The 22,620-nt window shown below is 46.1% G+C and overlaps 1 protein-coding gene across 1 annotated transcript; it reads left to right on the forward strand.

Moving 5' to 3' along the window:
* The first annotated feature begins 17 nt into the window (after nt 1-17).
* On the forward strand, nt 18-22,620 carry wizb (WIZ zinc finger b). The gene is made up of 17 exons (XM_071474548.1): nt 18-250; nt 776-935; nt 1,019-1,220; nt 1,495-1,570; nt 3,036-3,175; nt 3,279-4,931; nt 7,589-8,029; nt 9,543-9,932; nt 11,852-11,998; nt 12,435-12,998; nt 13,106-13,567; nt 13,692-14,198; nt 14,366-14,938; nt 15,053-15,264; nt 17,852-18,101; nt 19,033-19,198; nt 19,633-22,620. Exons 2-17 carry the CDS (start codon nt 846-848, stop codon nt 20,006-20,008), a joined length of 6,249 nt encoding a protein of 2,082 aa, XP_071330649.1. The 5' UTR covers nt 18-250; nt 776-845; the 3' UTR covers nt 20,009-22,620.

The following is a 22,620-nucleotide window of genomic DNA, read 5'->3' on the forward strand; positions in this document are numbered from 1 at the left end:
ACGTAACGTGCGCAGCCGTGGCGTGCCCGCAAGCCAAATAACATGGAGTCCTCTGCCTGGCATCTCCAAAGGATCCATGCAAAGACCTGAGCAGCGGTTAAAAGAGCAAGTTTCTCCATGGGAGCAGTCGAGCCCTCTTGCGAGCATCGTCTCGGGGCGTAAAGCTTCGGCTCCGTCCTCAAACTATGGCGAACGGTGCGTGAGGAGCCAGCCCTTCCACTGCGATCCGCAAAACACCAGGCCGATCTCAGTGAGTATTTGCACTTAGAGAAATACAGTTCACGGGCGTCTGGGCTTTACAAATGACCCTGTGCATGGATGCATTGTTTGTATTTTCACCTGACAGCGACTGGATCGATATCGGACACGTCCTCTGGAGCAACAGAGGCCAACCCGTGGGACACCTTGATGTACCCGGACATTTTCCTGCTTTCTAGAGGGGCAGCAGGGGAGGATATGGGCCTGAGTATAAAGGCCACTTATTTATGTAACCATTTGGGCGCCCCATTTCATTCTTTAAGACCAGGCATGTTGTGAAAATAGGTCAGACAATCCGAAAACTGCAGCAGGCAAAAAAAAAAAAGAAAAAAAAAAAAAAAAAAAAAAAAGCTAAATACCGAGGGCAGACGAAACACGACAGACTCTGCAGATTTGACACTTTCATACTGTCTGACATGCTTTGTAATGTAAATTACGACAGTAAGTAGTGGCAGCGTGAAACTTTAAAAACTTTACATTTTTTGTCAAGTGTGTATCCATATGTGAATGTTTCCAGAAGAAGAGGAGGCTGCACAATGTAGGCAGACTGGTCACCAGTGGGACTCCATACTGTTCTCTGGGGGACCATGGAGCCAGAGGGGCCACTAACCCCAGGGACCAGTTATGGGCCCCCACCCTTCACCTCAGCACAAACCTTCCTCAGCTGCACCTTACAGGTAAGAGATCAAAGCGTCAACGTGTTTTGCTCTCATCTCCATCACCCGACAAGATTGTAAATGGTTTTTGTCATCGCCTCCAGTCCTCATGTTCTCCAAATGTGAGAGACGGCCTGATGTCTGCCAAATGCTCATGGGGCCACGCCGGAGATGAGGGCCCTTTGCAGACTGAGGGCACTCAGCCCAGTGCAGACCCGGGGAAGAACGCACAGAGGAGATTCAGATCCTCAGCCTTTCCTTCCTCCCTAAGCTGGGACTCTGACTCTGAGAAAGAAACACTAGACGGTAACACATGCTTTAATATCTATTGGAAACCTGCTGCACGCTTCTCAAGTAGTGTTTACACTCTGCAGCAAAGCTAGATGTATTGAATTCAGCTAATATATGATGCCATCAGTGTACCTATCATTGTTGTCCTCTTATTCTTTTAAATGTTATTCAGTCTGCTTGTCTCTCATCTTTCTCTCTGAGTAGATGTATTTTTGACTGTGGATTTTAACTGTTGAGCTGTGGAGTGATGTTCCTGTGGTTGTGTGTTTTGTGTGCTTTTACGTGTCAGAGGAGGAGCTACAGCACTTTTCTAACCCTCATGGTCTGGCTGCTCACAGCCCAGGATCTCCTTCTTCTGGACTCAGGTGAGGAGGAGATAGAGGAGGAAAGGCGGCGAGTTGTTTGGTGGAGAAATCAGCAAGAAAAACACTCACAGAGAGACATCATGAAGGCAGATTGTATTTTTTGTAAAGCACATAAACAGAGCAGTAGCCAGGATTTTAAAACAACTGGGGTAACATGTCTTAATGCCCCCTGACAATGCCCATAGACAATAAAAAAACAGCCCCAATTTTTAGGACTTTTCATGTTTAAATATAGCACAGCTTTGAAGAAATTCCTCTGGAAAACAACGGACACATTGTCATTGTGATGAATCTGTCTATTCAGTTTCTCTATGAGAGTTGAATAAAAAGATTGATACCACTCTCGTATCTGTCTGTTTGATATGAGGCTGCAGCCAGTTTGTGTAGCTTTGCACAAAGACTGGAAACTGGGAGGCAGCCAGTGTGGCTCTGTCCAAAGGCAACAAAATCTGTCTACCAGTACAGCTCAAGTTCAGTGATGAACACAAAGTGGAGCAAATATTCTTATACCATTTATGTACTGTCTGTGCAGTACGTTTATACGCCCCAAACAGACAATATATCAACTGTACAGATGCTAGCTGGATGCTAGCTAGAAGGCTGTGTTGGTGTGTGTGTGTGTGTGTGTGTGTGTGTCTATTTCTGTGGCAGCTCTTGCCAAAAAATCAGTCACCCATAAAACTACAACCTGTTGTTTTTACTATTTGGTATTTGTTCAGATTAAACAAATCAGATATAAGATGTTAATCCATGCTTTTCAGAGGTGCTTTTAGGTGACTTGTTAGCTTTGGAGGGAGCCACGCTCGCTAGTTTCCCCCTGTTTCCAGTCTTTTTGCTAAGCTAAGGTAACTGGCTGTAGCCTTATATATAACAGACACATGGAAGTGGTATCAATCTTTTTTTTTTTATCTAACCCTTGTTTATATGAATGAATAAAAACATGTCAAACTGTTGCTTTAACTGACTAAACTCTACAACTGCTACTAAATTCCAGATTACATGGTTTTTCAGCGACGTCTTCTTCTTAATTAGGAAATTACACTCGTAATAGAGCACTACTGTTCTATTTCCCGACATGAAGTGATGTTTCAAACCCTTTTCCACGCTGCCTACAATAAAGTCATGGTGGGAACACACTAAATTTGTTAGTTATTCAGTTGGCCTAAAAGTAGTCAACCTTAAACAGGAAGGGTATACAAATTCTGGAGCCAGTGTAAAACATTCCCATCGTGTGTTTAATTATAATTACACTACACCCAGTTTGCTAAAACCCACAAAATCCCCTGAGGAAATATCAAGGACATGACCTCAGTGCTCTCAATAGGAGGCTCAATTATGGCACTGAGAGTAAGAAATAAGAGCTCGCACACGATCTGTAATGAAAGTGATTTATTTCAGGCAGTGATGCTAACCCTTCACTTGTTCAACATTTAATTTAATGTCTTTTCCTTCCAATGCTGTCCAGACTTGATAGTGAAGATGATCCAGAACCTGAAAAACTTCACAGTAAAAGGGATTCATCTACCCCTGTGGAGGGGCACAACGACAGCAATGAGAGCACAAAGACAGAAGAGCCAAATACATCACAGCTTAGCCTACCAGAATGTAAGTGCCATAAGGAAGGAACAAAATCTTCCTGCGCACTTTGTATGTTTTTTTCTCTCTTATGGCTCCTTTCATTCATAATTCCTCTGTTTTCTCTACACAGTGGCAGACAGCAAAGTCTGGAATGTATCTGAGGGAGCTGAGCTGTTTCTGTCCAAAGTAAAACTAAAGGAAGGTTGCCAAATGGAGGAGGAGGCGGAAAACAGTGCAGGACATGAGGGAGAGAAAAGGCCCAAGGGAAAGGAAACGAAGGAATCTGAGAGAGATGTGTACACCTTCCCTGGAGACTCGGACCCCGAGAGTCCCCCTCCTGCCCCTTGGGCTCATTGCACATTTATTCAGCGGTGCAGAAAGAAGAGGGTGCTGCTCAGGCCCTTCTCTGGACTTGGCTCCTTGAAGCGCACATTGCCTGAGACTGGCCAGCAGGCAGGAGTGAATCTTCAAAAATCAAAAACCTCTGAGATGGCACAGCTGAATCAAGGTGCAAGGGTTTATGACTTTGAGGATGCCGGCTTCGGAGAGGGAGCGGTGGAAGAGCCGATAAAGTTCAGAGACAGAGGAGGGAAAAGAGACAAAGAAGAGGAAAGTGGGGAAGAGCCAGGTAAAGAAATTTTCACCTGTGTGGAATGTAGCATTTACTTCAAAAAGCAGGTGCACCTGCAGGAGCATATGGTCGAGCACTGTCAGAGTGGCTCAGGGGGCGGCAGGCGTTTAGGAAAGGGTGGTCGTTTTCGGTGTATGGAGTGTGGATGGAATCTGCCAAATCGGCTTGCGCTGGCGGACCACCACAAAAGGCACCAGGAATCCCGCCTGAAGATCCTGGAGGAGATTGAGAAACTGAATGAAAACGGGAAGGCAAAAGAGATTCAGAAACTGGACAGTAAGGCAGTGAAGCATATAAGCCCAGACCCAGCTGTTATGCAAGACGCAAGCCTGGTCTCGATTCCAGGCAAAGTGTCAGACCCAGAAATAGTCGCATCTCCACCTCTATCCCCGGCCCCAGTTTCAACACCAGAAGCAGACTCAGAATTTGTCAACTCGGACGCAACTCCTGCAAATTCAGTTCAATCCCCAGCTCAGGCCCGAGCTGTCTCTGCCTATCGCCGGCGCTTTTTCTGCACCAAGTGTAACTTCAGCACAAGAACCTCCCAGGCACTGGCAAATCACTCAAAGACCCACAACAGAAAAAAACCTGCTCTCCAGGCTGACTCCCCACCCCCTGGTTCTCCATCATGTTCAGCATCCACTTCCCTGGCCTGTGGTCATTGTGCCTTCCTGACCTCAAGTCAAACCTTACTGAGGGAACACCAGAAACTTGTTCACCCTGGACAGTTCTCCATCAGTGCTGATGAGAGTGGCCAGCATTCAAAGTCTACTGTGGGTGCTCGAATTTCTAAACCCGTCCTTGATTCTGACCACCTCTCTGGGTCTGGATCCCTGCCTGATGCAGCTCAAGGCAAAAGCCAGCAAGGAGTCACTGCCTCTGAGGACAGCACAACGCCAGACAGCGCTGCAGGTCGGCCCTCGAGCCAGGTGGTCTTCAAGTGTGTTGGAAACAGGAGATTCAGCAGGAGAGGAAAGGCCTGGACCAATCTGGCCAAGTTTCATCCCAGACTGGATGACGACAAGCTGCCCGGGAGTGAAGGAGAAGAGCAGGATGATTTTGAGAGCACAGAGCTTGACACTGAACTGTCCCAACAAGAGGCCGACTCACCTGGAGGAGTGAAACGACACACTAGAGCACGATCCAACACAGGTGAGGCTTAGCATCAAAATAAAGACTCTTTTGCACAAGACCACTCTTGCAAATCTGCACTGAAACGATGCATCTTTACTGGTTTTCTATGCAAACTTATTTGTTGCACATGTTACCTATAAGTAATGCATGCACACAAATCAGATTATTGTGAGTATGATTTCTCTAAAATCACAGTTTACACACTGCTTACTCAGCAAACCTGTGAAAGAAAAGATTAAAGCTGCACTAATCAATATTTTTATAATAGCAATGGATCAAATGACTGTGTAGTGAGAGAGGGGTCAGTTGTAGTGAAGCCATAGAAAGCTATCATCTGCCCCTGCAGTTCCCCTCAGCTCTAGGTAACATTTTAGCATCTTGAAGCTCACTGTTTTGGTTTTCTTGCCTGCAGCCTTTATATTTTGTTTCACTCACCACTCATATCAGCACTGATCCAGCAGGCAGCCCAACACCAAGAAGCAGACAGACAAAGGTAGTGGAGCTTTTACCATTGACATTTGTCAGGAGGCCAGCAATGAATGCTCCATAACTGTATTGTCCATAACCAATTGTTTGCCAACACTTAACTGGTAGTATGTCAGTGTAAAGCTTTCCTTGAGCAACATCACTGTCCTCTGTGACAAAACTTTCTTTCTTTAGGGTTTTCATGCAAACAAAAACTTTGAGTGCTGGTAAATAATCAAGCAGGGATCCCCCAGTCAAAGGGCAGCTGGCAGACCACGAGGAGATGCTCACTGAAAACAAAAAAACACCTTTGATAAATCCTCTGACTCTTCAAACCTTGTGGTGACACTCGACAACCACAGGCTCCTCTAGGCAACTGACTGAGGATGTGAAAATGAAGCTAATTGATGTCTACAAAGCTGTAATAAGAAATCAAAGTGCTTCCAGCTTGAAATTTCCACTGTCCAAAACATCACTGAGAAATAGCAGTTAAGGGGAACTGTGGAAGTCAAGAATATGAAAGGAACTCTGGAAATTTTTATATAAAACTGCGCGTCTGCTTGGCAGAAAGGCAAAACAAAACCCATTTATGACTGCAGAGGAGGTGCAGAAAGGTTTAGCTGACACAGGAGTGGTGCTGCAACGTCCCACTGTTCAGACTTGATGCGCAAACAGAGTCTACATGGCAGACATCAGAGGGAAACCTTGCCTGCGACCTCATCGCAAAAGTGAACGTCTAAAGTCTGCAAAGCAACATCTGGATGAGCCAGAGTCATTTTTAGAAAAAAGTGCTGCTGATACTTTGGCCACAGTTGCCAAAGATGTGTTTTGGAGGGAAAAAAGAGCAGCATTTGATGAAAAAAACATCTCACCAACTGTGAAGCATAGGAGTGGAAATATTCTGCTTTGGGTTTTGCAGCAGCTGGTGGCAGAGGAAACGTTGCACAGACAAAGGGAAGAATGGACTCCTCTAAATATCACCAAATTCTGCATGCACAAACTTTCTACCCCCACAACTCTGGTTTATCCAGATGTTGCTTTGCAGACTTCAGACGACTGCTTACGTAAAAGGGTCAAAGGTAAGACTTCCTCTGATGACTCTTCCATGTAGACTCTGTTTGTGCATCATCGCTGCACAGTGGTACGGTGCACTACCGCTCCTATGTCAGCTAAACCTCTTTGCTTTGCCTCTCTGTCCAGCAGATGTGAAGTTTCATCTGAAAGTTCTCTGGGTCTTCAAAATCTTGTCATGACTTCCTCAGTTCCCCTTAACTGCCTTTTCTTAATGACATTTCGGACAGTGGAAATTGCTGGAACTACTCGGATATCTTTTTATAGCGTCCCCTGCTTTGTAGGCATCACTTAGATTCATTTTAGATCCCCAGTCAGTTGCTTAGAGGAGTCCGTGGTTGTTGAATGTCACCACAAGGTTTGAGTCAGAGTCAGAGGATTTATTATCTCTGGAGGTGACACTTCCTAATGACAATGCTCGACCTGCCTTACAAGTCTCAATGATTCTGTTTGCTGCAGGGGTTTCATTTACTCCTTTTTCCTTCAAGGATCAACAAAATATATAATATGACCATACTTGTGCACACAACTGTGATACCTTTATCTGAAAGTGTAATCTCGTAAATGACTGGGGCGTAGTCAGATTACTACTGTAGCGACTACCGTCCATAAAAGAAAGACGTGAAGAGTTTAAATGGACTCTTAACTGTGACGTGTTCTTACCAACCTATACTTTAGTCCAAACGAGTTTTATACACTTTATTTATTATGTATTATTATGTATTTTACTGACCAGCAATTGTTGTAACTGAACACTTAAAGCAAGGTCAACAGAAAATATTGGCACCCCAGTCACCCTTTTTATCTGAATCCCACCATACAAGTGAACAGATAGTGATAACCAAAATAAAAGTGTGAGGCGTAAACAAATAAACATGGGCGAAATACACGTTTTGGCTCCTACAACTACACTGCATTTAATAAAATAATAGTAGTAGTTAATGGTTAAAAAAACAAAATAAACCCAGGTTGTAATAAATCAGAGCTGTTCTTAGAAGTGTTGAAACAGGTGACTTAGGTCAGTGCTTTTCAAGGGAGCGCTACATAAAGTATTTAAGGCGTGTACTCTCAGCTGATACTGATTCAGTTTGAGTAGGATATGTTTGTTTATTCAGGATTGATTTATTTTTTCTCCATAGATGATGGTTCAACGCAGCAGAGTGCTACACTATCCCTCCCTCCTAAGAAGAGTGTGAAGGACGAGGGCAAGCAGGAAGCGGAGAAAGATGGAAAGGTTTTCTTTTTGAGGAGGAGCACCCGGGTTACTGCTGCCCCTGCAGAAATTGACAGTGATGATGACGACGACGACATTGACGAGGAACGTGTGCGACGTTTCCTGTCAGAGGGCATCTTGGATGAAGACAAAGACGAGATTGATGAGGACACAGAGGCGCTGAAGAGTGTGGAGAGGAAATGCCCCTACTGCCCCGATCGATTTCATAATGGCATTGGGCTTGCCAATCACGTGAGAGGCCACCTGAACCGAGTGGGCGTCAGCTACAATGTGCGTCACTTCATATCCCCTGAGGAAGTCAATGCAATTGAGAAGAAGTTCTCCTATCAGAAGAAGAAAAAAAAAGGTCAGCAGCTTGTTGCATGTGTTTCTTTAGGCTGTGGAGATGTTGTGTGGGCAGCTTTTGTAACCTGAGCAGACAATGCCTTTTTATGTCTTTGTCTTAAAATATGCAGAAAGAATAATGACCCTGATATAGGGTGTGAGAATAACAGGGGCCAAGCTGACATGTTTGAAACCCCTGCTTTTAAAAATAGTTACTATAACATAAAGCAGTGGTTCCCAACCTGGGGATCAAGACCCCCTACATGGGACACAAAATGAATCTGACTGTGTTAATAAAATAAGAGAGCTGCAAAGTGTTACACAGTTAAATCTTTTCTTTCCTCGAATCTTTGCTGTTTTCTTGTTGATTATTGGATCATTTTACTTCTTCAGGAGTCCAAAAATTATTCAAATAACATAAGAAAAAACAAGACGGATACTGTGTCTCAAATCAAATTCTTCATTCATTACACTCCCATGTAGCAGATTGTAGTAGCACTCACTGGAAATGACGATCACAACATATGGCCATGATTGTTGCCTGCATGCTGGCTGCTTTGCTTGCTTGACTTGAAAATGAGAGTTTTACTGACATTTACGACATGGAAATTACGCTGCCTTTGGCACCGCCGACATGTCCTCTTACCTTGGTCACCATTTTCACAAGTTTGAAAATACGTGAGTGGTCCGTCCCTTATGCTACTTAGCCAAGATGGTGACCATTGAGGGTGAGAACTGTCCATCCTTTCACACTCACATTTAGTGCATGTATGGAAATACACGAATTGAGACGCAGCAAAAGTACAGTCACGCTAATAATGAGCATGCTGGAATGACTGACTAATGCTAACACGCTGATGTTTAGCAGGTATGATGACCATGTTCACCATCTTGGTTTAGTGTGTTTGCACGCTAACATTTGTTAATTAGCACCAAATAGCTGAGGCTGATGAGAATGCCATTAGTTTTGCAGATTAGCCCTGATTGTGGCTCTAGGTGAAGAGATTAGGACCAGCAGAGTCATTAGGATTCATTCTGAGGAGGACATGAATGTCTGAACTAAATTTGATGTCGATCCATCCAGTATTTGCTGATTTCATTCAAAACCACGTACATCAACCTGCTGGTGGCACTAGAGAGATTGATGAGGAGAGAGGTGCTTATCAGTCCTCTGCGTCATGGGCCCATTGAGGTCAGTGGGATTCGTCCTGTGGGAACCATGAATGTCTGGTTTCATGGCAATCCATCCAACAGTTGTAGAGATATTTCATTCTTGACCATGGTGGTCAAAACCCTGATTGAGTGACAGACCAACACTGCTGCATCTGGATTGATGCTGCTGATGTATCGAGTAGAAATACTCTTGAAAGTTGAACTGGTCACAACGACCTGTCCATCCACTAACGAGGGCAAGAAATGCTTTGATTTAAGGGGCCACAAGCCAAAAAGGTTTGGGAACCACAGCTGTAAAGTATCCTGCTGCACATTCAGTCTCAAGTCTGAAGTTCTCCTTGTATTGCGTGTCCTCTCCACAGTTGCCAACTTTGACCCAGACACATTCAGTGTGATGCACTGTGAGTTCTGCAGCGCTGGCTTCGACACCCGGGCCGGCCTGTCCAGCCATGCCCGGGCCCACCTCCGCGACTTTGGCATCACTAACTGGGACGTTACCATCTCGCCAATCCACATCCTGAGGGAGTTGTTCTCCAGCAGGCCCGACCTTGTAATCCCCACAGCTCCCCCTCGGAGCCTCAGCTCACCACAGGGGGAGGGTGAGGAGGAAGAGGAGGAAAGTGAGGGAATCACTCAGGTAAAGCTGGAGGGGGAGACGAGTGAAAGGACGCTGAGTGCTGCCGTCTCTGAAGCACTACCTTCAGCATCTCCTCAACACTGGAAGAAGGAGGACGATGGAGAAGAGTGTGAGGGTAAGTTTTAATCATTGATCCATCACTAAAAGTAGCAGTATGACCTAATTTATAGGTGTGTTGTTGATCTGTTGGCTGCTGATGTGCTGGTGAGTAGGGAGTTTGAACTTGACCTCTTAAATGATGCCGGGGAGGGGGGTGAAGCAGAGTATTACAAGTACATAAAGCAGGAGTCTGTGAGCTAAGATGCTGTTGTTCCAAGTGCACCTGTATGTTTTACTGCGAATAAAAACGGGAGTGACTGACCCGGCGACACCACTGCGCTCTGTGTGAAGTGCTTGAATCAGGATGGTGGCTGTCGAGAAAACCAGCCTTAACACAGAGAGAGAGAGAGAGAGAGAGAGAGAGAGAGAGTGTGTGTGTGTGTGTGTGAGACAGTGAGGGAGCCACTGATGCCGGTGGTTGATGTGGCACTCGGTGCATTTATCCCAACCTCCGCCTCCACTCGATTGGTCACGCCTTAGCTCAGCGGTGCATATGGGGGCAAAATGGCTGCTTCCACCTCCCCGCAGACCCAAACAATAGCGGAAGCGCCGTGTGGCTGCGGCCGCCGGGACTCGGAGGCACTGCGGCTGCGGACCGGTGAGTACCGCGCGCTCTGATTCCCGTGCACCGCGTGCCCCCGGACTCGCGCGCGTGCGCGCGTGCGTGTGCGTGTGTGTCTCGCGCCCCGCATCCTCTGTCACGTTGAGTCCAGAAAACAGCCGTGGGAGCGTGTTTTTGTCACGAGAGAGAGCACGCAGGTAGCCCGGGACACGCGTGTCAGGGGCTCGCGCGGCTGGTCGCTGTTGTCGTCTCGCGCCCTCCCGGCTCGCACGCGCGGATTGATTGCGGTGATTGTGTCTGCTGTGAAGCTGCTGTGAAGCTGCTGTGAAGCCGCGACAGTTTGTGTGCGCTCATGTCTGAGAGCGGCTCTCATTGTGCTCGTCTGGGATGACGTCCAGGATCCTCGGTGCTGCAGGATCTCTAAATTCACCTACAGTTGCCCAATCCTCGCCATTTTACTTTGATTTCTGAGAGAGGACGAGCTGTGCTCTCAAGTGCATGTATTCGTGCGTGTTTCTACACTACACGAACAGAGGGGCTGCTCAGGAAACGTGGGAACTTTGTGCACTGAAAGCGGTCGTAGTGAAGTAATCTTATTACAACTTATCCGGATCAACGAAGTATAATCGAAGTATCACTTTTTCTTGGAAGTGTCGGGGGGGGGGGGGGGGGGGGTTGCACATTGTTTCTCTGTCTGGATGGATACAAAGTCAAGTTAGCGCTTGGCCACTTTGTTCCCTTTTCTAAATACTCCGCCGATGATTTAGTATTGTCTTAATTATAATAGCTGGTGTTATAACGCTGCGCTCCGAGGTGTCACATCGCCGCTCTTTTACAGTCAAGAGATGAACTGACAAGCGCAGAGCCGCCCACCAGACAAAAAGCATTGTCTGTCTCCACGTCTCTTTTGATTTACCGATTTGTCGCAGAAAATGGCACTTTTGTCCCAGGAATGCCTGACTGCGGGGAACCAGGACTGCCATGTTTGTTTCACACAGTAGTGCAATTACTACTTTTGTGACAGGGTTTCATTACTTGCATTGTTTTCATGTACGTTTCCTCGCAGAAGACGTTATATTGCGCCGTTATTGCAAAGACTGAGAAATCATGGGCAATGAGCTCAGAGGACTGAGTTAATTTTTTCTGCTCTCAGCCTGCGTCTTATTTATTCTCAAGGCACTCAAAAATACTCTGATGCTTTAAAAGGCTGACTTTTTCTTAGAGAGAGAAATTAAATCTTGTCGGGAGACACCATCATTTACTTTAAGGTGATTTATTATCACAGTCCCTTAATTATCTTAATCAACATGGCATTTCTTCATTTATATGACATTTCTTCATTTATATGGATTATATTGTGTCTTATGTTTCAGGGGATGAGGAGGAAGCAGCTGAGGAAGATGACGAAGAGGAGCTGCAGCCTCCAGCTCCGGACGGTCTGAGCTCGAGCCCCGGGAAAACTAGGCTGTGCAGGGTGGACACGGGCAGCCTCTCTCCCGGGGAGGATGCAGACACCAAGGGTGAGAGAGAAATATGGGAGCGCTGACCCCGGAGTGTTGACAAGGGATTGGATTTGCTACAGCAAAGCCCTCAGAACAGCTGTCACTGGGGAAATTGTAAAACCGACCTGAGGTCAGCGTTGAGGTGTGGCGAAACCACACCAGAGAGGGTTGTCCCCTGGGAAATCCTGAGAGGTAGACAAATGTATCTAGGGGCTAATAGAAGCACCTCTAACAGAGCGCTGGTGTCCCTGCAGACAGGGTGAAGATGTAGACAGGAAGGGTAAGTGAGGTGACACGTCCTGTGGGATATCTGCGGCCTCTGAAGAACCTCAGACGCCGGCTGTTGTTCTGCAAACTTTGTGTTAATGCTGCACTTGGAGTGTCGACGGTGAGACGAGGTTTATTACTGTGCAATTTGATGATGTCTCATCAGCTGCTCTTGCTTCTTTTGCAGTCCACAACTTGAAGTGCGAGGTGTGTGGAGCTCAGTTTGAGACCAGGCGGGGGCTGTCCAGCCACGCCCGCTCTCACTTGCGCCAGCTGGGCATCAGCGTCTCAGAGAGCAGCGGGGCACCCATCGACCTCCTCTACCAAATTGCCAAGGAGCGCAACGTAGACAGCCAAATAAGCTCATCTCTTCTGGAGCCCCTCTCAGCCAAGAACTCCTCCCCCCCTGCTCCTCAGAAAGATGAGGATTTAGAAGACATGGACTTAGACGAGAAACCGATCCCTCTCTCCATCCTGGCCAAAGCAGCGAAAGCAGTGCCACCCTCTTCCTCCTCCACACCCACACCGTCTCCTGGTGCCTCTCCAGCTCCACCTCATTCTGGCTCCCCCTCCTCAGTAGTGAGGAAAGCCCCCATTTCCTCTCTGCTGCCAGTGTCTTCCCCCTTGCGCTCCCCGGAGCACAAGGCTGGGGGAATGAAAAGCTTAACCTCTAACCTCTCTGCCACTTCCACCATCACAGCAACCAAACCGCTCTGGGCACCGCAGGAGAACGATGCTCCTCTTAACCTCAGTAAGTGTCCCTGCCCTCACCGAGTCCGTCTCTGGTAACACTGTAAAGAGTTACACTGTTTGTTGTTCTTACGAGTCTCAGTGTAGTAATTTCTTCTTCATGTGCAGCTCTGGAGGTCGACCCCAACAAAGACATTGTCTGTCAGCTGTGTGGCGCCTGGTTTGAGACGCGGAAAGGCTTGTCCAGCCATGCACGAGCCCACCTGCGGCACTTTGGGGTGGAGTACTCTGAATCCAAGGGCTCTCCCATCGACCTCCTGAACCAGCTCATTGACACCGAGGACTTCAAGCACAAAGCCAACGCGCTGCAGCTTGACAGCCACACAGAACCACGGGGCCTCACCACCACCGCTCTCTCCTCCCCGAAGCAGTCCCTCCTCAGCCTCTCGTCCTCTTCCCCCTCATCCCTCCTCTACAAGGTGACCACAGCTGGAGGTGGGTCGACGTCCAAAGCTACCTCTTCCTCTTCCTCAGCCTCGTCTTTACTTGGCCCGCCTGCCAAGCGTCTCAAGTCCTCTTCCATGCAGGTCTTCCGGCTGAGTAGTGGGGAGCTCATGGCCCTTCCTCACAGTAAGTGTTGCCTGTTGTATAAAACGATAAATCCTTCACATAAAGTCGACCTCAGCTGTAATATTCACATATGTTGGATGAGGCTTGATGCTTTTTCTGTTTTGACACAACATCAAACTCTTAGGTGAACCTCCAAAGGAAATAGGCTGTGAGTTCTGCGGGGAATATTTTGAGAATCGTAAAGGGCTCTCCAGCCATGCCCGCTCCCACCTGCGCCAGATGGGCATTACTGAGTGGTCTGTCAATGGCTCTCCAATCGACACCCTGAGGGAGATCATCACAAGACGGGGCCTGCCCTGCGCTCTTCCTCTAAAACCTCTCAAAACTCCACCTCCGTCCTCTCCAGGACCTCCTCGTTCCCCTCTGTCAACCTCCTCCTCTCCTTCAGCCACTCTCCTCAGTCGCCTACCCTTCGCCTTTGCCCGCCCCTCCAGTCCTCCTCAGCCCGCCGTATCTAAATCGAGCTCAGCTCCCCCGACGTCCTCTAGCGGGCTAATCCTCAAGCTGAAGCCTGAGCCGGTGCAGCTGGAGGTCACCACGCCTGCAGCTGTGGGGCGATCTGGCGGCCTCTCTGCTGAACCTCTGAGCTGTGGCTGGAGCAGCTCTGACAGCGTGTTCCCCCTCAACCTGGGTAACGTAAACTCCAAGTTTTGTCTCCAGGGATTTAAAGGGATAGTTTGACATTTTTGGAAATGTACTATCTTGCGAGGAGTTAGTTGTGAAGATTGATGCCGTACGCCTGTGTCATTGTGTCTGTGTGTTAAATCTCTTTACACTCTCCCTCTGGTCCTTCCTCAGCCATGGCCCATGAAGTGGAGCCAACAAGGGATATCCGCTGTGAGTTCTGCGGGGAATATTTCGAGAACCGTAAAGGCCTCTCCAGCCACGCCCGCTCCCACCTGCGCCAGATGGGCATTACAGAATGGTCTGTCAACGGCTCGCCCATCGACACCCTGAGGGAGGTGATGCACAAGAGAGGGGTGGGCGCCTCCTCTCACTCAGAACAGGGAGTGAAGAAGGAGTCGAGCCAGGGACCCAACAGTCCCCGATGGGAGAACGCCACGGGCGCTGGGAGCTCAGAGGGTGTGGGTGTTTCAGGCTACCAGTCATCCAAATACCGTAAATCTCCTCTTGGTTTGCTGCAGTCAGGGTCGAGGCTCCATAAGCAGGGGCTGGGGTCCGTGGGCCCGTCTTCTACCCCGCCTGCAGGCAAGCTGTTCAGGATGTCCCCACTGGGGAAAAGGCCTCTGTCAGAGGAGGCCCAGTCAGTGGAGACTTCCCACTCGCCCCCACATCAGCTTAAGACTTTCTCACCTCTGCCACATGATTTCTACAAAAGGAAAACCTCCCCAGACAAGCACGGACACCAGGGTCAGTCGTCATTAGCGTTTTCTTTTTCTGCTCTTACTCTGTGTTTCCCCTGTCTTGTATTGATCATTATTCTCCCTTCACTTTCTTCTCTTTCCTGTGTTTTTTTTTTTTTAGATCCCAGCTGTGAGTTGTGTGGGTTCTACTTTGAGAACCGTAAGGCTCTGGCCAGCCATGCACGAGCCCACCTGAGGCAGTTTGGCGTGACTGAGTGGTGTGTAAATGGCTCCCCTATCGAGACGCTTAGCGCTTGGATGCGGAGCAGACCACAGAAGGTGCTGGAGATGCACCGTAGCTACATGCAGGGGAACCGCTCTACCCTCAAGAAGGTGAGCAGAGGCAGCCGGTCGGTAATTCATGTTAGTGTAATAACTCAGGTCAATGCAAGTGTGATTTCAGAATAGAAAGCTCTCAGGATTCATCATTGGCCTCTGACACTTGAGCAAAGTCGGCTGTTGTGTGAGTATGAATGTTCTTTCTCATGGAAAAAAAAATGTACCATATCAGTTGTGCCTCCCACAAAGCTGAGCAGCTATACAATAAAAGATCATAACCCACTGTGCTACCTTTCTGACACGCTCGCTGTTCCTCGCAGTGTCTGTGAATAGGCGTCATGTTTGGAGATCTAACACGCCTCAGCTGGTGGCTCCACAGACATTTTGTGTCTTGGAAAGCTTCAGACGTGTTGTCTAACAGCTTTGAGCCTTACTGTAGATCCTGTGTCTTTACACCCAGCAAAAATCACTGTGGGGACAGATGCCAGAACAACTCAGCTATTGACTTGATAGTTGCCATAGTAACCAGGGTGCCTGGCAGCTTATGTTTCATCTTCAGATAAATTATGGCATGCTGTTGATAGAAGAAAATGTACGTTTTTTTTTTCCTTCCTTTTTTCCCTCCTGAATTAGTTTCTGGTGCATTTGCGTCACTGTCACACCTTTTCCCTGAGCTCTGATGTGACACACATACAGAATGGATTACCTTTTAAATGTCCTTGTAATCATATTGTAAAGGTTCTTTAGTTTTTTTTTTTTCATACTGGAAAAATGAACCAAACTAAGCTGCATGTGTTGGACTGTCGCGCCTGTGTCTAAGGACCAAGTAATGACTGATAGTGAGATTAGAAACATACTTATCTACTTACCATTGATTAGTTGATTGTGGATCAGCAACTGTTTTGACAGCTGATTAATCATCAAGTCACTTTTCAAGCAAACATGTTAAACAATCCCTGGTTCTGCTTCTCAGGGAAAAGGCTTTGCTACGTGTCTTTGTCTTATGTGGTAGTAAACTCAATATTTTGCATGTTGGGATTGGACAGTTTGAAGACTGTGAAAGGCATTTCTCACTATTTTCTGACAATATTATGGACCAACCAGTGAATTGAAATTAATTGGCAGATTAATCAATTATGAAAGTAATCTTTAGATGTAGGGCTGCAACAAAATGGTCATCATTATTTCCCAGAATCCATTGAAAACAAGACAAAACCCAAAGATATTCCTCTTTATAATGATATAAAACAGAGAAAAGTAGAAAATACTCACATTTCCAGTAGTTGTCAATTTTCTGACGCATGACTAATCGATTAACTGATCGAAGTCTTCCAGCTGTGGTGAGTTGCAGCTCTAATACACTGCCAGTGAAAAGTAGCCGAACTGTTTGAAAAATTTTGATTTCATTTTATTTAGATGCATATTGATTGTGGTCAAACCTTCCTCACAACCCTGCACACAGACATTTGTCATTCAGGACGGTGAGACCTGTGACCACAGTGAAGTAGGGTGGAGCCACACTTGGCATTATGTGATGTCACCAAACTCCAACTACCAATAAGATTAATGGAATTACCAGGGGAGTGAGAGAGATATCGATCAGGCTCAGTCTGATCAGGAAACAGGAGTGAAAACAGCTGTTTGAGTGAACTATAGGTGTGAAGGAGCTTTATAGTTTTTCTAGTGACAAATATAATGTTAACTCAAGGTCCATTAGCTTTCTGTGCAGCGGTCTTCATTAGCAGATGAAAGTTAACTCTTGACTTACATAACATAATTAGTACTATTGACCTTATCACCAAAGATTACCACTGAAGACCATGTCATGCAGTTGAAAGCTCTGAGCAGAGGTAGTAAGTGGTCTTTAAGCCTTATCCATTTGTTTTTTAAATCAGCTCATTGATACTCATGAATTTAAAGTCTCTTAATTACCAGGCTTTATTAATTAGGCTCTTAGTGCTTTATTTATGACAGGAAGGCTTGAGAGGTCACCAGTATACATGATATATATTAAAACACAGATAGCGTTAAATTAATTGTGTAATAAATGTAGAGAATTTTTTTCAGTGAAAGCTGTCTTTCCCTTTAAATGTAATTCAAGTAACAGACTAGTCAAACATTTCTGAACTGAAATACAATAAAATATTAACATTATATAATATTAAAATATTAAGGTGCCTACATGACAGGAGTTCTGGGAGAAAGTTAAAATACCTTAAATATAGCAACAACATTCAGACAAAGTCTTTAATTTAAAAGGCCTAATTAATTGAATATGCACCACTACTAAAATATATTTAAAAGTTCCACATTATAAATTTCCTCGATGATACAGGCTGTTAAATTCATTCAACAGCAAATTAAAATAATATTAAAAGAAGCTAGAGCTAGCAGCCGATTGGCTTGAAATAAAAAGGAAATCACTGCACTTGCCGAGCACATATCTTCTCCTAAAACCTTGTTATTACATTTTTATATAACTAGGTGTGTTTAATGGATCATTGGGATGACACCAGGACATGGCAGCTCCAGTGTCCGTCCTTAGTGATAAGATCACTCATCTTTCTCAATCTTCCAGAAGTGCAGCTCGCCTCTGACTGCATCAGCGGATTCTGATCATATCCTCCCCATCTCATCACAGAAGGCCTCTTCCTCCTCCTCCTCGTCCACCTCCCAGTGGTCTTCTTCTCTGGCTGTAAGCCTGGTGCGATCACCAAGCCACGAGGTCAGCCAGGGCTCTTCCAAGACCACAGAGGGTGAAGCTGGTACCAACCTACAGGCCGCTGCCATCAGGCCCAGCCGCAGCAGTCCCAGCCCCTCGCGGCTCGCCAGCGGCCTCCCGCTTCAAGCACAGGTGGCGCGTAGTGAGCTGAATGTCCGCCTGCCCAGAGGTACGTGAGGATGCAGCATATGTTTTGGCTCTCGTGCACGCTGTCAGGTGCATATGCCTCCATGTAACATACGCCCTACTTTTGTAGACCTTGTACATTGTCATTTGATTCAAATTCTTGCTGAAGTGAAGTCTGAGAAACATTTCATCCATTTGACTCCAGAAATCTTAAACTTCCCTGAGGTTAGTTGACTGGTTTTAGCCACACTTTGCAATGCTAATGACGTGGCTCTGAGGTTGGCAATGTTGGTCAGTGACTTTGGTTCAGTCTGAAGTGGGCTACATCTCAACACCTATAGCCATTAATGACTTTACTCTTGCACCACCATGAGATTGATATGTGTGGTTTTGAGTGAAATGACTGGACAAATAATGGAAGTAAACACACTAACACGCTAACGCGCTCACCTAAGATGATCAACATTGTAACATAGTACAGTAAACATAGTAAACATTATACCTGCTAAATATTAGCATGTTAGCATTGTCATGTGTCAACTGTGGGATATATCAGATGTATGACAAGTAAACAGAGTCTGTTCTTATGCTAAAAGAAAAACATAAGGAGGTGTTTCACCAGGAGAAATAAATGAAGTGTTTGGAGTAGATCCACAGAACCATGCTAGCCTTTGTTCCCAGTGACAGTGAGTTTTATCTTTATTTTTTGACAGTAAATTGGCTGGCATGATGTTTTTTCTTTCTTTCTTTTTAGTAATAGTGAACTGGCCATATTTTTACGTTTGTTGTATTGAAGGATATTTGTGGAACGTTAACCTTGCAAGTACAAAATTAAATGCGAGGAGAGAATTATTGCAGATCTGTGTTTAGTAAGAAAACTCCACCTCATCAGCTTTCAAAGACTGAATAACCTCTGGACTGAGTGCACCTCCACTCTGCACCAACCCTGTTTGTCGCCTCCTCCTCTTGCAAAGGTTTTGAGCGTCGGCCCTTGAAGCACCCGTCTTGTCCAGATGGAACGGAAAGAGACAGCGGCCCTCCCAAGCCCCCCCGCACAGGCACCGTTCCTGCCCTGGTGCCCAAACCACCCTCCTACCCACTGGTGAAACTGGTGGGCAAGCTCTACACCCTGAAGTGCCGGTGAGTGAAACCTACATATCAGAGCAGGGCTCCCCAGGCCCAGGAGAAAATGTTCAGTGACATTTAACATTGGAAACTGTGAGACAGCAGCATTAATAGAACTGTCAGGCTAAATTTTAAATAGTCCCTTAATCCCCAAGCTCCAATCACCACCCCCACCCCCCGCTGAGCAGTATAATGCTAATGCACTATATTGAGAATAGTGAATCCATTTGAGATTTTCAGTCAACATGAATGAGTTCTGATATAACCACAGTAAAAAGGTTTTAACAAAATCGGCTGCTCCCAGGGGAGGCGCTGAATTTACCAGCATCAGATTGCATTTTATTTCTTTGTGTGAAAACTTTGCTGGAGCCACAATAGCTGTCACAGTTAGTGGCAGTGTTATTTTGCTTAATTCCCATGTTAAATATGTTTTTTCCTGTGTGCGTCAGGTTCTGTGAGGTGGAGTTCCACGGTCCGTTGTCGGTGCAGGAGGACTGGATCAGACACCTCCAGCAGCACATCCTTAAGATGAACTACAACAAGCCTGCTGCTCCCAAAGCAGCTTCCACCGAACCCCCTGCCCCGGCTGATGACCCAGCCCCGGTCCAGGCCTCTGCCCCAGCCTCCACCTCTACCTCCAGTTCCACCTCGACCACACCTGCCCTCACCTCCACCCCGACCCGCACCACAGCTCCTAACAGCCGCTCCCCTACACCTCTAGCCGAGTGTGCTCCCACCGTCACTGCCACAGAGATAGTAAAAGTCTCAGAGGAGCAGCCCACCCTAACTGCTACTCCTATTCCCCTCCCTACACAGATAGTGTAAGCGCAAATTCACCCTTCACTTTCATTCTACCCCTTCTTGTTTTTTTCCTGCCTTTCTTTTCATCCATCTGTTTCTTTCCTTTGGCCTTCACAAAGTGTTGTTGTGGAGGAGTGTTTCCCCTCCAAAGAGTCCTCTGAGCCCCAAGCACCTTTGAAGCAGCTTTCTAGACTGTTACTAAGTCCCGTTACTATGGGAACGAAGCTCTCCTGGCTTATCTGCGCACTGGGGATTGTGGGAACTGTCCAAGGTTATGAGGAGAGATGAACCAATGTTTTGTGTTGACTTGTTTATATTGAATGTCCAGGCGTTGATTTGGACCGGTGCTGTACCTCTCCTCCTGTTCACTGGGCAATTTAGGGGTTAATGTAGTTCTTTATCTAACTTCAACCCCATGTCTATTACAGCGCCCCCCCCCCCCCCCCCCCCCCCCCCCCCCAACCACCTTCCCCCTTACAAAGCGTGCGTTACTAAGACCTCTGAGACTTTGGCCATTCCTAACAGCACGCTGGAAGCACTGGCCTCAGGCTCTCACAGAGGTCTTGACTGAGATTAAATGACATGTGTAATCATGCTAGTCTTGTGGTTGAGACTTTAAACATGCGGTAACACTTTTAGGCACTTTTAACATTGACATTGTCACTCAGCACTTACTGAAACACCCACTGAAATGGGTGAAATTTGATTAATTCGATTGGTTAAAGGAGCAAGAAGTGGAAGCTTACCCAAAAAGGGAAGATCCCCCTAGTTAACTTTATGATGTAGTACTTTCCCCAAAATATACATTTTGCTTGAATGTAGCTTAAAGCACCTATTGATACCTTATATGCACACATTCAGACACAATCAAACATATGCCCCATGTTACTAATCCATTGAAGATTTACCCTTCATGATGTTGCTACTCCACGGTTTGCTGTTTTCAGCAGATAGGGCTGCTGTTGTGCCGAAGGCACAGTTGCTTTTTTAATTTTCGACATTTGAGAAGTGGAGCCATAGAAAATGTTCAAGGTTACACATTTCAAGTTTTTCCATTCACAGTGTTGCCATTTCCTTCCTGCCTTTTTTTCAGTGTAACCCAAATTATTATTTATTTATTCTTATGCATCTGAATGTGGTAAGCTAGGTCATTTTAAAGCTAAAGTAGATCTTTGGAATGTTTGAAAATAGGTCAGCAGTGCACTTTTACTCTTGTGCACAATGTGAGTGTTTGTATGTTTGTGTACATACATAGCAAATGTGCATTAGTTTCCCATTTTAAAGAGAAAGACAGAAGTAAAACTGCTTGATGGGAAGACACACACTCCTTAGCTCAAAGTGAACTAAATTTGGGAGCCTGTCTGTATGTAGTCCGATCGGGACTTATATGCATCCATCATCGTGTTAGGATGTGCCAAAGAGTCTGTTTACTTCCTTGTCTTGCCTCTGTAACAGCTGTTTACATTGGACATGATGGTGGAGGAAACTCTGCACAGCTATCGAGTTCCCCAAGGCTCCACACTGAACAATGGACTGAACCAGGGGTGACCTGCATCCACAACAGGCACCGCCGAGGTCCCCCAGTTTGAAACACTCGGGGCTACTGGAGCAGCTTCATGGGAGTCATGTTGTTACTGTAGGGTTAGATTATTCCAATTAAACACGAACACAAACTTGATTTCAAGCAGGGCTCTTGAGAAACTGTCAGCCCCCAGTCCAAACACAGAAACGCGTCTGACCTCGGGCTCCTGAGGGCTGAAGTCCGCGGTCTGTTCCTTTCTACGTTGCTTCAGAGTGTGTTCATATCAACCTAGAACTGAAGCGAGAACTAAAGGGTCCATGTAGGCTGATGACCTTTTAAAAGTTTGCTCCAGTGTTTGAAACATGACTGTTCAATCCAAACGATACCCCAACCCTTTTATGGAGTATAGATACATACCATATAACTACATGTACTTAAGAAACTGTTGATGCTAGTAGAGCTATCAGCAGTTCTAATAGCAAGGTAGTTAAAAAAAAATAAGTGATCTTAATTCCTCTAGTGTGATTTGATTTCAACCTTTGATGCTATGTATTTTTTATTGCTCTGTGCATTTCTGTATTTGCAGTCCTGCAAGGTGAATCTTAGAGTATTTTTTATTTGTATCTGTTAGTTTCTCCAAGCTGAAACTTTGGTGCTGGTGAGAATGCTGCAGGCGAGATGGCGAGTGACTGAACGTGAGGAAAACATTTAAATGTGATTGTCACGTCCTGGTATCAAAGGACTCCAATAAGCAGGCCTTAAAGGGGGCCACTCTGCACGGTGAGATGTGATCCTCTCTCTGCATTCACAGAGTAACAGACGCCGCAGCCTCTCGCAGGTCTGTGGCCGCGTTACTGTGTGAGATGTGAATTACGAGGCTGGTGCATTAGAGTTCCCTTTTAAGATTACCTGAATAAGCCTCAGCTGGTGTAACTGGCTGTTTTAGTGCGTATGTGTGTGTGAGTGAGTGTATGAGTGTGTAAGAAGATAGTGAGATGACAATGACGATTAAGAAGAAAAAGATGCAGTCGAGGAAAGAACTGTACTGTACACAAAGGGTTAAGTTTTAAGTGAATCGACTCCAGAACAAACAATAAATGTGATTTCAATTTCA

The sequence above is a fragment of the Trachinotus anak genome, unplaced genomic scaffold (genome assembly GCF_046630095.1).
Source record: "Trachinotus anak isolate AG129_WGS33_773 ecotype Australia unplaced genomic scaffold, CSIRO_AGI_Tana_v1 ptg000003l, whole genome shotgun sequence".
Lineage (NCBI taxonomy): Eukaryota > Metazoa > Chordata > Actinopteri > Carangiformes > Carangidae > Trachinotus > Trachinotus anak.

What these genes read in the sequence shown, in the direction of transcription:
- wizb (XM_071474548.1), top strand. Translation starts at nt 846, where the DNA reads ATGGAGCCAGAGGGGCCACTAACCCCAGGGACCAGTTATGGGCCCCCA. An exon ending in GCTCATGGCCCTTCCTCACA is followed by an intron (nt 13,568 to 13,691) that starts GTAAGTGTTGCC and finishes TCAAACTCTTAG; the next exon opens with GTGAACCTCCAAAGGAAATA. An exon ending in AGACAAGCACGGACACCAGG is followed by an intron (nt 14,939 to 15,052) that starts GTCAGTCGTCAT and finishes TTTTTTTTTTAG; the next exon opens with ATCCCAGCTGTGAGTTGTGT.